Raw genomic sequence first — 16,969 nt, 5'->3', positions numbered from 1 at the left:
AAATGTGGCAGGGTCTTATTTATTTATTTATTTTTGGCCCATTAAATAATAACTCTAAATTGGGTAGGGACAGTATTTTTGCTCTCACTTTGAACTGGAGAGGCTGGAGCTGAGGCAGCAAGTACTCAACCCCAGAGCCCACAGTCTCTCCTGCACGTTGCAGGTGATGGCCCCCAGCTGAGGCCACTCCCTGCTGGGCCATTAGTGGCTCCCGTTTGCTGTCCTTGGCGCCTGACTCTGACTATTGATAAGTATTTGAATCTTGCGGAGGGATACCGAGGAGGAAAATGAGACACAGTATCAGGACAGAAAAGAATGGGAGAACGGCTTGAGCAAATTCTCTGATACCAATGAGCCTTATTACTGTACCGCCCCTCTTTTCACCACACCCTTCAGAGCAGTTCTAAAACAATCGGCGACTAAAAATAGTAAAACATAACATCAGCCAGAAAGGCTTATAAATCCCAAGGGGGTTGGTGGCAAAAGTAGAAAGATCTCACGTCAGGGTCTGTGAACTCGGCAGACTTCCTGCTTTTAGATCCTCTGTGCTGGGGTCACAAAAGAGTTTACTGAATTATTAAGTTGTCCCTTCGTTTTATTGCTGTAAAAGAAAAATATTTTTCCTACTCCCTTTCAGGACAAGCTGAGTGCAAAAGACACCGGCAATCTCACGAGCTTCCTCCCCGGATCTACAGGGCGCCACCTCCCACGGCAGTTTCACTTCTGAGTTTAGTCCAGTCTGAGTTAACTTCCTCACCCAGATCTCCGGAACCGGCAGCTACGGAGGGAGCTAGCAGTGCATATGTGCCTGCTGCATGGTGAAGCGAGTGGGAAGGGTCCAGGCCCAGGTTTTTTCGGTGGAGGGAAAAGAGGCGTGTGTGTGTGTGTGTGTGTGTGTGTGTGTGTGGTGTGTGTGTGTGTGTGGTGTGTGTGTGTGTGTGTGGTGTGTGTGTGTGTGTGTGGTGTGTGTGTGTGTGTGTGGGTGGGTGTGTGTGTGGTGTGTGTGTGTGTGTGTGTGTGTGTGTGTGGTGGGCGGCACGGGGAAGGGAGTTTGTTTCCTGATAACAGCTGCTGGAACTCTGAAAATGGTCAGGACTGTGCTTCATAGCTCTCACACCCTGTCTGCTTTCTCTTTCGCCAGACTCCATGTCAGATCTCCGAAGATCCAGGATGTGAGGTGAGTGAAGGCCCAGGACAGGAACCCTGGGGCCTCAGAGGAGGGGACGTCCTTCTCCCCGGGAGCAAAGCACCCCTGGCAGAGCGGAGCCTAGTGTATCTCTTGCGGGAGATAACCTGCCAAAGAATAGAAGTCTCCGGAAGAAATTCTCTACGGATCCAAGAGAGTGGTCCTGGTTATTAGAGGGACATAGCCTATCCAGTAACTTTAGTTGAATCCCTGCTTTTAATTCTGCCACTGTCAGTTCAAAGGAAAAGCCACTCTCTTCCTCCGTCCTCTGCTGTCCTCCCTGACAAAATCCCAGGAATGGGAAAGCAGGGAACAGGGCTAGGTTCACGAAGCAGCCGGAGCAGTGGGTGAAGGGACCGAGTCCTTTGTTCCTAGTCACCCCTCCTTTGTCTATTAGTTGTCAGGTCCTCGCTGGTGGACACTAGGTGTCCAGCACCCAGGATCCTACAGAGGCCCCACCTTCCCCATCTGCTTCCCACCTCCCCACATCCTGGGTTCTGCCAACCCCCTGTGTTCCAGTCACCCTGAACTTCTCCTGAGAGACAAGTCCTGGCCTGAAAAGATAGATAGTCACTTCCCTAGCTCTCCAGGAGCTCTGCACCCCAGGACCAACCCCTTCTCTTCCCAGCTGTCTTTCCAATTCTCTTTTCCTCAGGTCAGGGAGGGCAAAAAGAACTTGTTGGTTTTTCTGGTTGTCTTTTTTACTTTCATTATCATCCTGGTTGGGTCTCCACTGGGGACTTTATTAACCTGGTGTCTTTTGTTCTTTGTGGGGTGGGAGTGAGGGTTTAATTAGAGTCAAATTTAGGGAATTCCTGGCGGTCCAGTGGTTAGGACTCCTCGCTTTCACTGCCCAGAGCTCGGGTTCAGTCCCTGGTCGGGGAACTAAGATCCCACTAGCTGAGAGGCGCGGCCAAAACAAACAAACAAACAACAACAAAAAATTAGAATCAAATGTGATTGTCTCAATGAAATCCTTCATAGACCACCCAGTTACCTGGGTTACCTGGATGTAAGTGTTACTACCAGTTACAAAGAAATAACTCTGGTACTAATTATTCTTAATATTCATTAGAGCAGGAAAGAGTTTGACAATCCCTCACTGAGTTCTCGCTCTTGCTGCAACTTTGGTGAAGAAGTCTGCCTCATCTCTCTATCTCTCTCAGTGCTTGGTCCAAGAAAACTTTTCACAATAATGGAATGTTCTCTGTCTGGGCTTTCGTGTAGCCACCAATCACCTGTGCCTATTAAGCACTGAAATGTGGCTAGTGGGTGTGAGAAATGGAATTTTAAATTCTATTTAATTGTTATTAATTCAAAGTGGCCACATGTAATAGTCACTACCATATTCCACAGCACAGCTCCATTTGATGCGTCTTCTAAATTCCAATCTATTTCTTCTCTCTAGAGAGAAGACCACGTGACCTGTGGAGGCCAGTGGCAGCCAGCGCATCGGAAAGAGGCTCAGACAAGGTGAAGTTCCATCACTGTGGGAAAGTTCTGGCTGCTTCATCTCTGCCTCTAGATCCAATATTAGAGATTTTCAGGAAAAGCCATGGCCTCAACCCCAATCACCAAGAAGATGAGGGAGGAAGCCACCTGTTCCATCTGTCTGCAACTGATAACTGAGCCAGTGAGCATCAGCTGTGGACACAGCTACTGCCACTTGTGCATAGTGAGCTTCTGTGAGATGCAGCCATGGCTGGAGATGTTCTCCTGTCCCCAGTGTCGGATGCCATTTAAAATGGCGAGCCTCCGACCCAACAGGCAGCTGGGAAACCTCATTGACGCCATCAAGGAGATGGACCAGGAAATGTCATGTGAGGAACATGGAGAGAAGCTCCATCTGTTCTGTGAAGACGAGGGCCAGCTCATCTGCTGGCGCTGTGATCGAGGATTGCAGCACAAAGGGCACACCACAGCTCTGGTGGAAGATGCGTGCCAAGGTTACAAGGTGAGTGGTGGGCCAGAGGACCTTGGCGAGTACCCGGCCTCATGTTGCCCCCCAAGACCTGAAATTATTTAGCCTGAAACCCAAGATTAGGATCCTGAAATATAACTTTCATCATGTCATTCTTCTGAGAAGTAGTTTATGATGGGTCCTCACTGAATCAAGGCCTGATGGTCACTCTTGTCCCTATCCACTCTCGATGAACTCCTCCCTGCTCTAGAATGCCATGTGCTCCAATGCACACCTGCATGTTTTATTGACTCACACCGTCTGTGTAATTTGAGAAAGCACAATGTGCAAGTCCATGGGATAGAGTCTGAAAACACAGGGGACGAAGACACACCCCCTTTTAGGTATCCTACAGTCTAGCAGGGCAGACAAACCAGCAAAAAGGCTGCCTGAAGTCCCCTGATTTGGATGGTGGAGAGGAGCACCAAGGGGTGTGGAGTGGTAACTGAGGAATCTTCCCAAAGTGACTCTTGAAGAACACATAAAAAGTAACCAGATATAGAAGTATGGAGAAGAGAGAGGGCATTCCAGACCGAGGGGCCCACTTGTGCAAAGGCACAGCTATGAGAGCGTACCTGACTCGCTGTGACCAGGCCAGAGGGTGTGTGCAGGGAAGGCAGGTGATGTCATGGGAAAGGAAGTCAGGGCCCAGAACTTGGTATCCGCTCGGAGTCTAAGCCCTAGCCCAGAGTAGTCCTGGCCACGGGGGGATTTTCATTTGCACAGTGAAGGATCAGGTTGACATTGAAAAGAACATTCTGGTACTGATACAATGAAAGGAATACCAAAGAGTAAAATTTAGATTATTCCTATAAGAAAGGGGAAAGGGAGCAGTTCCAAGCAAGATTCAGGAAGGGGAATGAGTGGAAGGGTTTGGAAGTGATTGGTCGTGGAGTATGAAATGGAGGGGGAGGTTTTGGGCAACTCCTGTTTATCACTTAAAAGCATATTAAGGAAGGCTGACCTTTGCTATTGTGGAACGAAGGAGGGGGCATTGTCCTGCTGCCTTATTCCTTCTCTGCCCTGGCTAGATTTGAGAAAATTGTCGTCCCCAGTGTGAGCTCCTTATTCCCTCCCCTATGACGTGGAGGTGGTCTTCTATTAAGGTTCTGGGTCCTTCACCAGGACACGTCAATACTGACCACCACTCGGCACATGGCAGCTCTTCCTTAAACTCCATGGAGCAGCTAATTACTGTAATGGGGATATTCCCATTGGAATTATTTTCCCACCAAGTAGTAAAAGGAGCAGCACGGGGTGATGGTTCTAAGCCTTGAGAGTCAGACTGCTTAGTTTGAAATCTTAGTTCTGCTACTTATTAGATGGGTGACTCTGAGCAAAGTTATGTAATGTCTTCATGCCTTGGTTTCCCTGGCTATCAGTGGGGATAATAGTGGTTCCCTTTGTCTCCAACATACATGCTCAGGAGGTTGTTATAAGCTTTAGGGACATTAATACATGTAAAGCTTAGAATAGCACTTGGCACATAGTGAGGGCAATACAGTCTTTTGCTAACAAGTTCTATAGAGCCCTTTCTTGAGAGCACGTGAGAACTGAGTATACCTATTGGCTTTAGGACAAGAGCCGATTCTTTTTCTTTTTAAATCAAGATAAAATTTCTTTTTTTTTCTAATTAATTAATTAGGCTACGTCGGGTCTTGGTTTCAGCGTGCAGGCTCTAGAGTGCACAGGCTTAGTTGCTTAGTTGCCCCGCGGCATGTGGGATCTTAGTTCCACCCACCAGGAATCAAACCTGCGTCCCCTGCATTACAAGGCGGATTCTTAACCTCTGGACCACCAGGGAAGTCCCAGAGCCAATTCTTTCAGTGTTGACCACAAGTAGCAACTTGGTTTAGCTTAAACTTGCTTTCCATGAAAATGTGAGAAACTATTTTGAAAAATAACCTGAAAGCTTCATATGGATACTAACTCATTTTTAAAGGGCTTCATGATACCATTCTTCAAAAGGTCTCCAAGCTCCCCTCCTCCATTAACTGTTTCTAACAACTTCAGCTGGCATCTCAGTCTGTCTTTCCTTCCTGACTCACCATAATACATACAAAGTTCCATGTGTGCCAAACACTCTGATATTGGTTCTGTTTGGGTCAGCACATTACTTCATAAAATCTTTTTAGGTGATTTTTATCTTGTTTTATGTGCAGAATTTCCCTGGCAAGACTGCTGGTGGTGGATAGAGCTCAGGCTCAGGGTCAGCTGGGATCACAGCCCAACCACCCACCAGTTACAGCATCTTGAGCAAGTTATTTATCCCCTTTCTAAGCTTCAGTTTCTGCGGTACAGAAATGATGTTAAAAATCCTACTAACTGCTCAGTGTTGCCAAGGGAATCAAATATGTTACTGCCTATACAGCCTTCAGCATGCTTCCTGGTAAAGTGTAAGGACTCAATACATATTCAATAGTCAGGCTATTCTAATAGTCTTGGAGGGCTGGGATGCTCCTTAGGTGCCCAATGAAGAATTGTTGAATTGAAAAGACTTTATTCACCCAATTTTTCCTTCAGGAGAAGCTCCAGGAAGCTGTGACAAAATTGAGGCAACTGGAAGAGGAATGTATGAACCTGAAGGTGTTCACGGCAAAGCAAATAACCGAATGGAATGTAAGAGTTTGGGTTTATTGATCTCAAGCTAGTTTCCATCCTAGAGCTTAGGTACAGGGGATGATTGAGCAAAGCATAGTGATGGCTTATTCTCACTAAACCAGACCAAACAGATAAAACCCAAAGAAGAAAGCACATTTGTTTTTATGTCCCTCGTTGTCTAATATCTATGAGAATTTATCTCCAACCCCTTCAACCTTTCAGTAGTAACCGGCTAGGGTCCCGAAACCTCAGTTAGGAGAAGCAGAACAGGTGTGCCCATTTACCTAGAGCCCTTCTTGACTGGGTTTCAGTTCTTAATATCTCCAAGTACCTTCTGGATTTGAAGGCCTTATTAACCGTATTGCTTTGGCACCTGTACCACAGTGCAGGGTATGGCTTTCAGCCTTACAGGTTCAGAAACCACCCTTTGTGAGCACTAAGAAAACAGAATCACTCCAGGTTGAGGTTCGTATTACTCAAGCTCATTAGACTGAAGAAGGAAATCTATCTGATTTATAAGGAGGGCCAGAGTGCTCCAAGAACCTACACACTTGGCACTGTAGCCTCTAGGGTCTGAAAGACTGTTTCCATGGCTGACCAGCCTCCCCGTGATCAGAGATGCATTCCTTTATGGAAATATTTATGTAATTAATCGGCTTACAGTCAAATCCCACAGGCCAGTGAGCCATTTTGCCTCCTTCAGAGGTTTCTTCCAACCTTCCAACCTCTGCCTAATCCTCTGTGTACAGTTGTTAAACTTGAACTCCCAGAGGACAATCTTGCTTCCCTCATTTCTGGGATCTTGGGCAATGGGGAGGATCTCGATTATAACGAATACATATGGAAACCCTGTCAATGACACTCTACCACAACATCACAGTCATCAAAACACTGCGTAAATTGAAAAAGCACTCATGGAAACTGCAATTCTCATCTCCCCAAATGAAAGCTGAGTCCGACAAGGTGTACCATTTGGTTTCTTATACGTAAGGATGAGTAGGTGGACCCGAGTTGGTGGATGACTATTTCGTAGGCAACTATGACAAATGCCTGATACCCAGACCTCCCGCTGCTGAGAATCATGGACTCTCCTAATAGCCTGGTTGTCTTAAAGTCCAGTCTTGGTGATGTTCATTACAAGCTTTTGCTTCAAGAAATTCCCTCAGACTCAGAGCTTCTTTCTTATATCCTGAATAAAAACTCATTTTTATCTTTGTCACTGATAAAGTTTTTAACCTTGGCCCTAGTCCCATGATTAAATTATCTAGCACTCCTGCACCTTGGCTGAAGAAGGATATTAATAAGGTGATAACCTCTCCCACATCTGAGTACCTGCCTTTCGGGCATGACTCTGCAGCGGGCAATTTGGGACGTTCTTCCAGCTCGAATGATTCATGGGAAAATAATATTATGGTAGCTGAGCAAACGTTCTTTTGTGTATGTATGTGTTAAAATATGCATAATGAAATTTACTGTTTAACTATTTTTATATGCACAGTTCCATTCCTTCTTCCTCTTAACTCCTGGTAACCACTATTCTACTTTCTGTCTCTATGAATTTGACTATTCTAGATACCTCATATAAGTGGAATCATAAAATATTTGTTCTTTTTTTTTTTCTGGCTTATTTTACTTAGCATAATGTCTTCAAGATTCATCCATGTTTTAGCATGTATCAGAATTTCATTCATTTTTAAGGCTGAAGAGTATTCCACTATATCTATACACTGCATTTTATTTATCAGTTCATCCAACAGTGGACATTTGGTTGGTTTCCACCTTTCTTGGCTCTAGGAGAAGATAGAAGTTCAGAAACAAAAAATCCAGTCTGACTTTAAGAATCTCCAGAGCTTCCTTCATGAGGAAGAGAAGTCTTACCTATGGAAACTGGAGAAAGAAAAAGAGCAGACTCTGAGGAGACTGAGGGACAATGAGGCCAATCTTGAACAGAAGAGCCATGAACTCGAGAGCTACATCCTGCAACTAGAGCATAAATGTCAGGGCTCAGCCCAAAATCTGCTGCAGGTAAGGCCATGCACTTGGAGAAGGGAAGGAAGGTATCTATTCCTGAGCTTTTAGGAGGAGAATGGTGAGGAAGCATGGGAAGCTGGGCGAGGCCTGCCTGTTTCACTCAAGAATGGCACCTTAGTGTAGGGAATTTAAAGTAATGTTTCTTTTGGATACACAGCAATATTTGCAAGGTGGCCTTCACTAGTCTATAGAGCGGTTTTAGGTGAATCAGAAAATATATAGATATGGTGGGTTCCTTGGCCAAATGGAACCATGGGATAACTTTTGCTACCATTTGCCTCTGTCCCATGTTCACAAAACTCTGACTGTCAAACTGTCTCCTGAAATACTCCTCCAGATGACTGGTGGGTGACGAAGTGGGGCAGCCAAAAGAAGGTTATGAGTGATAAACTTCTCCCTGATTTGCTTGTAGAGCCCTCCAGAGCTCTTTTGGGGCCTTCTTTCAGCTGCATAAGGGATCCAGCCCATTAAGACAAACTACGACTGGAGCTGTTTTTTCTATTCCCCACTCATAGAACTGGAGGTCACACTGTAGCCTGAGAATGTAGCATGACTGTCCCACCACCATGTGATACCTGCTGCTACCATCTTAATGGCCCATCACAGGGGCTATGCATAGATTCACCACTACGGACCTTTGCAATGAATGGTCTCTACTGTGGGCTCACTCTGAAGGAAATTAGGTCACTGAAAGCAAGTCTTTCCAGAGGCAGCATGGGCAAAGCTCCTGGCCCTCTATCCTAAGCAGCCCGCAGGTAGATGTGATTGCAGACACTGCAGCTCTCCACAGAGCACAGCAAGGAAGATAACACGTAAACATTCTGATATGCTGAATATCCCAGGGGGCCAGGATGGAAATCATTCTATCCGGGTATCCATCAATATCTAAGGCCAGGGTTACTCTCTTTACTTCTTTGTAAGGAGTGTTTATAGAGAACAGCCCCACATGCCAAGTCCCATGAAATGCTGATGTTCCCACACTTACATTTTGTCTTTCTCCATAGGATGTGAAAGATACTTTGAGCAGGTGAGTCCTGGACAAATGCAGGAGGGAAGGGGTGTGGGTATATAGAGCTGAATGGAATTTACCACTGAAGAAGTCTTGGTCTCTGCTTATTCTAGGAGTTGGGCTGTGAAGCTAGAACAACCAGAGGCCCCCTCTTTGGACCTTCACACTGTGTGCAATGTTTCTGAGCTTTACTTTGATGTGAAGAAAGTGTTAAGGAGCTATCAAGGTAGGTGAAGAAACCCTAAATGCTACGGACAGAGGGACCTTAAGTGGTAACCAAGTTCACCACCTATCCCTGGGCAGGCTCACAGCCAGAGGGGTCATTCAGATCTTTTCAGTTGAGCTGTCACCCTCTCCCTTGTTAGTTTGCTCCAGTGCTTAGACAGGGACATGACATGCTGGTTACCTGTGCAGACCCTTCAAATTCCTGCTCTCTCACTTATCAGCTGTGTCATTCCAGGCAAATAACCTCCTCAGTTTCCCCATCTGAAACATGAAAATATTAACAACTCTCACTTCATTGGGTTGTCGGTAAAATTAAATATGTCAACATGTGTAAAGTGCTTAGCAGTGTCTGGGACATAGTGTTTATTGTTAACATTTTGGTCAATTCTCAGAGAAATGCAAGAAAGGGAGGTGAATATTATGACGGTGGCCCAAATGTTTTAGGGCCTTGGCCCAGACAACACAGATGGTAAATGTTAGAACCACGACAGAAACCAAGTTCTACCAGTTCCAGAGCCTGAGCTTCCTGCTTCTCTGATTCTCTTCATCAGTGCTTGCTGTATTTCCACCATCCCTTATCCACAATTACAAGATTCCAAAAGTTCTGATAACTGACAATTTTTTCATAACTTGTTTGGCTGCAAAATTGGACCTAACCTAAAATGATTTGGTGGCTGTATTAATTATCTATTGCTGCAGACAAATTTAGTGGTTTAAAGCAATACACATATATTATCTCAGGTTTTGTGAGATAAAGCTGGGCACAGCTTAGTTGGGTCCTTTGCTTAGGGTCTTACAAGGCTGCAATTAAGGTGTTAGCCTGGCTGTGTTCTTACCTGGAAGCTAGACTGGGGAAGAATCCTCTCCCAAGCTCACTCAGGTTGTTGGCAGAATTTATTTCTTTATGGTTATGGGACTTAGGGCCCTGGCTTCTTGCTGGCTGTTGGCCAGAGGCTGCCCTCAGCTTCTAGAAGCGAGCCATCAGCTGCTTGCACATGGGCCTCCCAACATGGCCAATTATTTCTTCAGAGTAAGCTCAGGAGAGAGTCCCTAGAGCAAGTCTGCCAGAAAGATGGAGACTTACAAAATGAAATATAGTCACAGGAGTCACATCCCATCATTTCTGCCATATTCTATTGGTCAGAAGCAATTCACAGGTCCTGCCCACACTCAAAGGGAAGGAACTGCATAAGGGTATGAACACCAAGAGGCAGGATCACGGAAGGCTACCCTTGTGTCTGAGTGACACGGTGGCCGAATCTGAACTACACTGATATGAGATTATTTAAAGTCTTTATTTATCCCGCTTAGTTTGCATTTATGTTTTACTGCAGAAATATTGATGCATTAGATTACAAGACAATGCCTTAGACCCTTCCAGGGGTGGGCACATAATTTAGAGTGTCTGTATTGTTTGCCTTTATAACATCAAAAATATTCTGAGGGCTTCCCTGGTGGCGCAGTGGTTGAGAGCCCGCCTGCCGATGCAGGGGACACGGGTTCGTGCCCCAGTCCGGGAAGAAGTCCCACATGCTACAGAGCGGCTAGGCCCGTGAGCCATGACTGCTGAGCCTGCACGTCCGGAGCCTGTGCTCCACAACAGGAGAGGCCACAACAGTGAGAGGCCCGCGTATTGCAAAAAAAAAAAAAAAATCTGAATTTCAAAACTCATTTGGCCCCAGGGGTTTCAGATAAGGATTATGAACCTGTATTCAGTTTCCCCTCAAGTTAACAAGAACAAACAACAATAACAACTACCAAAAAATAGCAACTCTGTATTTGATCCTGTACAGATGCAAGGAAGGACTTTATATAAATTATGTCCAGATTTAACTGAGTTGATTTTTCTACTCTTATCTTTCACAGAAGGCATTACAACATGGTTCAAGTCTATCTGTTTCTAAAATGAGCTCATCTTTTAACTAGATAATTCTTCTTTTTGAAACCCTCATTATTAAAGCTTTTCTTATTAAAAAAGTAATATAAATAAATTGTAATCACTCAAACAGTATAGAGAGATACGAAAAAAAAGTTCAAGGTTTCTCTTACCCTTCTGCAGGTAACAAGACCTAGGTCTTTCTCTATGTTTTTACAAACCTTTAATGCATATATCGTCTCTTCCTATTCACCCATTGCTTTTTAAAGCTGTCTAATATTCCATAGTACATCATAACTATACGTAACCATATTCCTACCGATGGAGCTTCAGGCTGCTTTCAGCACTTGGGTATTATAACATTTGCAGCAATAACTTTCTAGTCCATGCAACCTTATATCCTGGTGCTTTCATTCCTGTAGAGTGTACACCTAAAGCTGGGATTGTTGTTAATCTTAACACATGTTACCAGATTACTTGTTCCAATGTAGCAACATGCGCTCTCTCACCAGCACCAATAAAAACGATTCACACATACTGAACACTCTTTCTGTGACAGATGAGAAGAGCTTCACGTGTGTTATCTTGTTTTATACCACAAGCCTCTCTGTAGGTAGCATTTTTTCCTTTATAGATAAGGAAACCGAAACACAGAGAGGTTACGTGACTGTTGTAAATTCCCACAACCAGCAGGTGGTAACTCAGGTAGTATCTGTCTAGAACTCACTCTCTTAATCACTCTGCAATGTGGCAAAAAATGAAAATGATGTATTTTTTAATTCATTGTCCTGTGGAGTGGACGCTGAAGGTATGTGTAGTTGGTTTTTGTTTGTTTGTTGCTATTACACACAATACTACTGTGAACTTTCTTGTCCATGCTTTCTTGTGTCCTGTGAATGGTTTCCTCTGGGGATATACCTTGAATTAAAAATGCTGCTGTGTAGGGATGCACATCTAATTTTACTAGATACTACAGATCTTGAAATTGTATCACTTTATACCCTACCATCAACATAAGAGATCCCACTGTTTCACATCTCCCTCACTCTCTGCTTATAATTTTTGGCCATTTGATGGATTTGAAATGGTACCTAATTGTGGACTTAATTTGAGTTTCTCCAATGTCACTAGTGAGGTTGAGCTTCTTTTAGTAAGTCCATTAGCCCTTCAGGCTTCTTCTGTGTTTTAAGAGTTTTTCTTTTGGGTTCTTTTCCTTATTGATTTATGGGAGCTTATTATAGCCAATATCTTCTGTTATGCGTATGGCATTTTACATTTTCATCCTATCTTTTGATGTATAGAGATTCAAACTTAGAGTAGACACATTTGTCTTCAAGGTCTATGACTTTTGTTTCCAAAGAGCTCAGGCATCAACCATCTTTCTAGTGGTATTACCAACCTGTAAACATTTTAATTTCTCAGCTTGGTTTTCCTGGATCATTCAGGGAAGACTAATGAAGCCCGAAACTTTTGTGAGTCAGGCTCATGATAAGTACTGACTGAAGAGAGTTTAATAAAGGGATTATTTACAAAGAGTAGGATTTGGGTGATCATCAAGGAACAGTGAAGCAAACCAGGGCTAGGAATAGGTAGGGAGTCATTACCTCCCCAAGGCTTCGGTAGCAGATGGAGGGAGCTGTAACCAGAGGCAGAGGAATGCAGACCCTCCAAATCATAGCTAGTGGGGAGGGACTTGGGACACTAAATACTTCTAACTCTATTTCTTTTTGCCCTGTGGTCTCCTCTAGTGCTTCTCATTGGCTTAACCAAATAGCAGTCAGAGGGAAGGGAGCCTGGTTGATGTGTCCATAGGGGTTAGCCTTCCTGGACACAGAGCAGGCTGGAGAAGGGTGGGGAGTGATCTGGAGGGGCAAGTGGAGAACATCCAGCAGTGGAAGTGTTTCCTAATGCTTGATTTCCCGTATTGCCACAGCCCAAATGATCAGAGTTTAACCCAGTAACACAGTGGTTTGCTAACTCTCTTGCTGGACCACCCCATTACCACCTTTCATTTTTAAAATTGCATTGCTGGCCAGTATCACACTTTATCTACTTTTTTATGTCTTACTTGACTCTAGTCAGATATTTTTCATGTGTATTGGTCTCTTGTGTGTTACTTTATAGTAATCTCTATAGAGCATTACCTGAAGCAAGAAAGAAGAGCTTACACTTAAAAGTCGGGGGACTAGGTGTATGTCCTGAAGCCTGGGTAAAATTTTGGGTCTTCCAATGACAAGCTATGACATTAGTTGTGTCATTTTCCTTCTCCGATCCTCAGTGTTAATGGTAATTAAGTAGAGATGATGAAGGTCTCATTTCTGCTCCAATATTCCATGATTCCTAGAAGTCCTACAAGGGAGAGGAAGGGCTTTGCAGAGGACAGTAACCATGTTAACTCTGGTTAGTTCTGCTCCTTGGCTTCTCTGAGTGACTAAGATGGTGATGATGTTGAAGATGATGATGATGAGATCATTATTATTACTGCCGTTTACAGGGCACTTACTATACACCAGGACTTTTACTAAGCACTAAGCATGCATTAGCTCCTTCAATCCTCCCCACCATGCTTGGTGACAGATACGATGATTTCCACTTTATATTTAACAGAACTGAGGCTTGGAGAATGATTTGCCTAAGCTCACAACAGCTAGTAAGAGACAATGTGGTACATATATACAGTGGAATATTACTCAGCCATAGAAAAGAACGACATGATGCCATTTGTGGCAACATGGATAGACCTAGAGATTGTCAGACAGAGAAAGACAAATATCATATGATATCGCTTATATGTGGAATCTAAAAAAAGGTACAAATGAACCTGTTTACAAAATAGAAATAGAGTCACAGGCATAGAGAACAAATTTATGGTTACCAGTGGGTCAAGTGGGGGGAGGGATAAATTGGGAGATTGGAATTGACATATTTTCACTACTATATAAAAAATAGATATCTAATAAGGACCTACTGTATAGCACAGGGAACTCTACTCAGTACTCTGTAATGACCTATATGGGAAAAGAATCTTAAAGAGTGGTTATGTGTATATGTACAACAGATTCACTTTGCTGTACACCTGAAACTAACACAACGTTGTAAATCAACTATACTCCAATAAAAATAAAAATAAAAAAAGAAACAATGCTTGGATTTGAATGCAGGCTGGTTTTATTTAAAATAAACTGTGCTCTCAGCTACAAAAATCATGTCTTTTTTTCCCCCCCCAGTCAGCGTGACTCTGGATCCAGATACAGCTCATTACGAACTAATTCTGTCTGAGGATCGGAGACAAGTGACTCGTGGATGCCCCCAGGAGAATCTTGATACTTCTTCTAGGAGATTTAGTGCCTTACCCTGTATCCTGGGCTGTGAAGGCTTCACCTCAGGAAAACATTACTTTGAAGTGGATGTGGGAGAGGGAACTGGGTGGGATTTAGGAGTCTGTATGGAAACTGTGCAGAGGGACACTGTCATGGTGCAGACGCCTCAGTCTGGATTCTGGGCCATCAGACTGTGCAAAAAGAATGGCTATGTAGCGCTTACCTCTCCCCGAACTGCCCTTCAGCTAAGGGAGCAGCCCCTGGTTGTGGGGATATTTCTGGACTTCGAGGCTGGAGCTGTATCCTTTTACAACATGACCACTGGTTCCCACATCTTCACCTTCCCAAAGGCCTCCTTCTCTGACACTCTCCGGCCCTATTTCCAGGTCTATCAATATTCTCCTTTGTTCCTGCCTCCCCCGGATGAGTAAGGGAAGGAGCAAAGTCTCCTCCTTGATTTAACTGGCATAGAGAGTATAATCTGAATCCCATGAGGACAGAAATGTGGTCTCTTTTCTTCGCTATTTCCTTGTACCTAAAACAGTGCTGGGTTTTTAGTGCATACTTAATAAATCTGCATTGAATAAATGACTATAATGACTGTAAAAATACCCCAAGTGGTCAGGCTGAGCTGGGGAAAAGCAAGATAATAGCGATGATTATGCTTTGTCCTCTCCATCCCTCTTCAATGGGTTCAGAGTTTCGATTTCTACGAGTTCTTGAGTGACCAGGAGGGTGACTCAGAGACCAGGAGGTCTGACTTCTCCCAGTTTGTTTGGTGCCATTTAAACTCATAGATGGGGGATGAGGAAAAGCTGCAATTGTCTCTGTCAACTGCAGAAAAGAGCATGAAAATCAAAAATGCAATGACTCATCTAACCACTGACATGATTAATAATCTGAGCCATCAATGATCTGATGTAGTAAGTGTGGATGGCTACCAGACCTGGTGAGATCTGCTTGAGCAATAACCACCCTCCCACCCCCATCTCAGAAGCCAGTTGCAAGTCCAGGTTGTCACCTGTGCTTCTGACTGACTGGCTATAAATTGGAGGTTCCCATGATCCCCTCTTTGGGTTTGATCATTTGTTAGAATACCTCACAGAACTCTGAGAAACACTTTGTTTACTGGTCTATTATGTAATAAAAGATATGATAAAGGATACAAATAAACAACCAAATGAAAAGATACATAGGATGAGGTCCAGAAAGGTCCCTAGCACAGGAGCGTCTGTCCCCGTGGAGTTGGAGTACATCACCCTCCCAGCATGTGGATGTGTTCACCAGTTCTGAAGATCTCCAAACCCTGTACTTTGAGGATTTTTATGGCGGCTTCATCATGTGGGCATGATCAACCATCAATTTAATTTCCAGCCCCTCCTCTGTTCCCAAAGGCTAGGGAGTGAGGCTGAAAGTTCCAAGCAACTAATCATGGCCTGGTCCTTCTGGTGATTAGCCCCCATCCTGATCTATCCAGGAGCTCACCAAGAGTTGCCTCATTAGAACAAGAGACATTCCTATCACCTAGGAAGTTCCAAGGGATTTAGGAGCTCTGTACTAGGAACCAAGGGAAGAGGCCAATGTGTGTGTGTGTGTATTCATATATATGTGTGTGTGTGTGTGTATATATATATACATACATATGTTTTATTATTATTTCACAACATGTTAATAAACTTTTGTTTTTCTCTTGTTAGTCTTATTTACAGGTCCCTGGTTGGAGAACCTAAGATGGGTAGAGGAAAATGATTGTTTCCTCCCCTATACAAGCAACCCCAATGTTATTGTTCTCTGTCCCCATAGTCCAAGCACACGTACCCACTCTGGAGCCTCAGACCCACTGGATAACTGAGAGACCCCACCTTCGTGCAGGATAAGTGAAGGCACCATCTGGATATTGCTAAGTTCATCTCTACCTCTAGGTGCCCTGCAGTCCTGTCTTATCCAAGTATAGTCCTGCCCAGTGAGGGGTGGCCTCCTTAAAATGGTGGCAGGGCCTAGAGTGCTTTGCTCAGAGAAAATTCTATGTCCTTAAACACTTAAATTGCTGACCAAGAAAAAATGATGATAAACATTCAACTAAAGAAAAATAATTTTAATTAACAAAATAAATCTTTGGAAACCATAGGATAATAAAGATAAAATTACAAGTTGATTGTGGTGCAGGCAAGTTATAGAAAGAAAAATAAGCCCTATTTGTCCTTATGGGTTAAAAATTCTACTATATTAGATAAAGCATTGGCTGCTCTAATAAAGATTTTTTAAAAAGGAGAATACAGAAAAAATGGAAACATGAAAAAGCATATACTGGAGATAATTTTGAGAACAATTTGAAGAATTATGTGCATATAAAACTGAAAATCTTGACTAAGTGACTTTTTAAAAAAGAAACTAAAAGACCTAACTGACTGAAGAAGGGGAAAGAAAATCGAAACAGACTAATACATACAAATGAAATTCAGAAAGTTACAGAATTCCAATTAAATAAGGGGAAAAAAGCAAAACAAAGAGCACATGGATTTATGGCTGCATTTTTTTTTTAAGGATAGCAACTCATTGTACTGCTGAAGACTCAATTAAGTTCTATAGAATAGAAAACCCAAAAGGATAGTGGCTGAAACAAGTTCATGTCTCTCTCATGTAAAGGCCGTCCAGATGGGGAAGTGTAGGAAATCCAGAAAGTCCAGGGCTGGTATGGCAACTCCACAAAATCGCCGAGCCTTCCAGCAACCCTCCCACCATCCCTAGGTTCCAAGACAGC

The 16,969-nt window shown here is 43.6% G+C and overlaps 1 protein-coding gene across 1 annotated transcript; it reads left to right on the top strand.

Moving 5' to 3' along the window:
• Window positions 1-765: 765 nt before the first annotated feature.
• Window positions 766-15,199, top strand: TRIM38 (tripartite motif containing 38). The gene is made up of 8 exons (XM_082848014.1): window positions 766-848; window positions 1,142-1,177; window positions 2,595-3,140; window positions 5,670-5,765; window positions 7,542-7,772; window positions 8,783-8,805; window positions 8,901-9,013; window positions 14,116-15,199. Exons 3-8 carry the CDS (start codon window positions 2,742-2,744, stop codon window positions 14,637-14,639), a joined length of 1,386 nt encoding a protein of 461 aa, XP_082704140.1. The 5' UTR covers window positions 766-848; window positions 1,142-1,177; window positions 2,595-2,741; the 3' UTR covers window positions 14,640-15,199.
• Window positions 15,200-16,969: the final 1,770 nt, after the last annotated feature.

Source organism: Leucopleurus acutus, assembly GCF_964270905.1.
Source record: "Leucopleurus acutus genome assembly, chromosome: 10".
Lineage (NCBI taxonomy): Eukaryota > Metazoa > Chordata > Mammalia > Artiodactyla > Delphinidae > Leucopleurus > Leucopleurus acutus.
The sequence above is the reverse complement of the archived record's forward strand: the minus strand, read 5'-3'. Positions and strand labels throughout refer to the sequence as shown.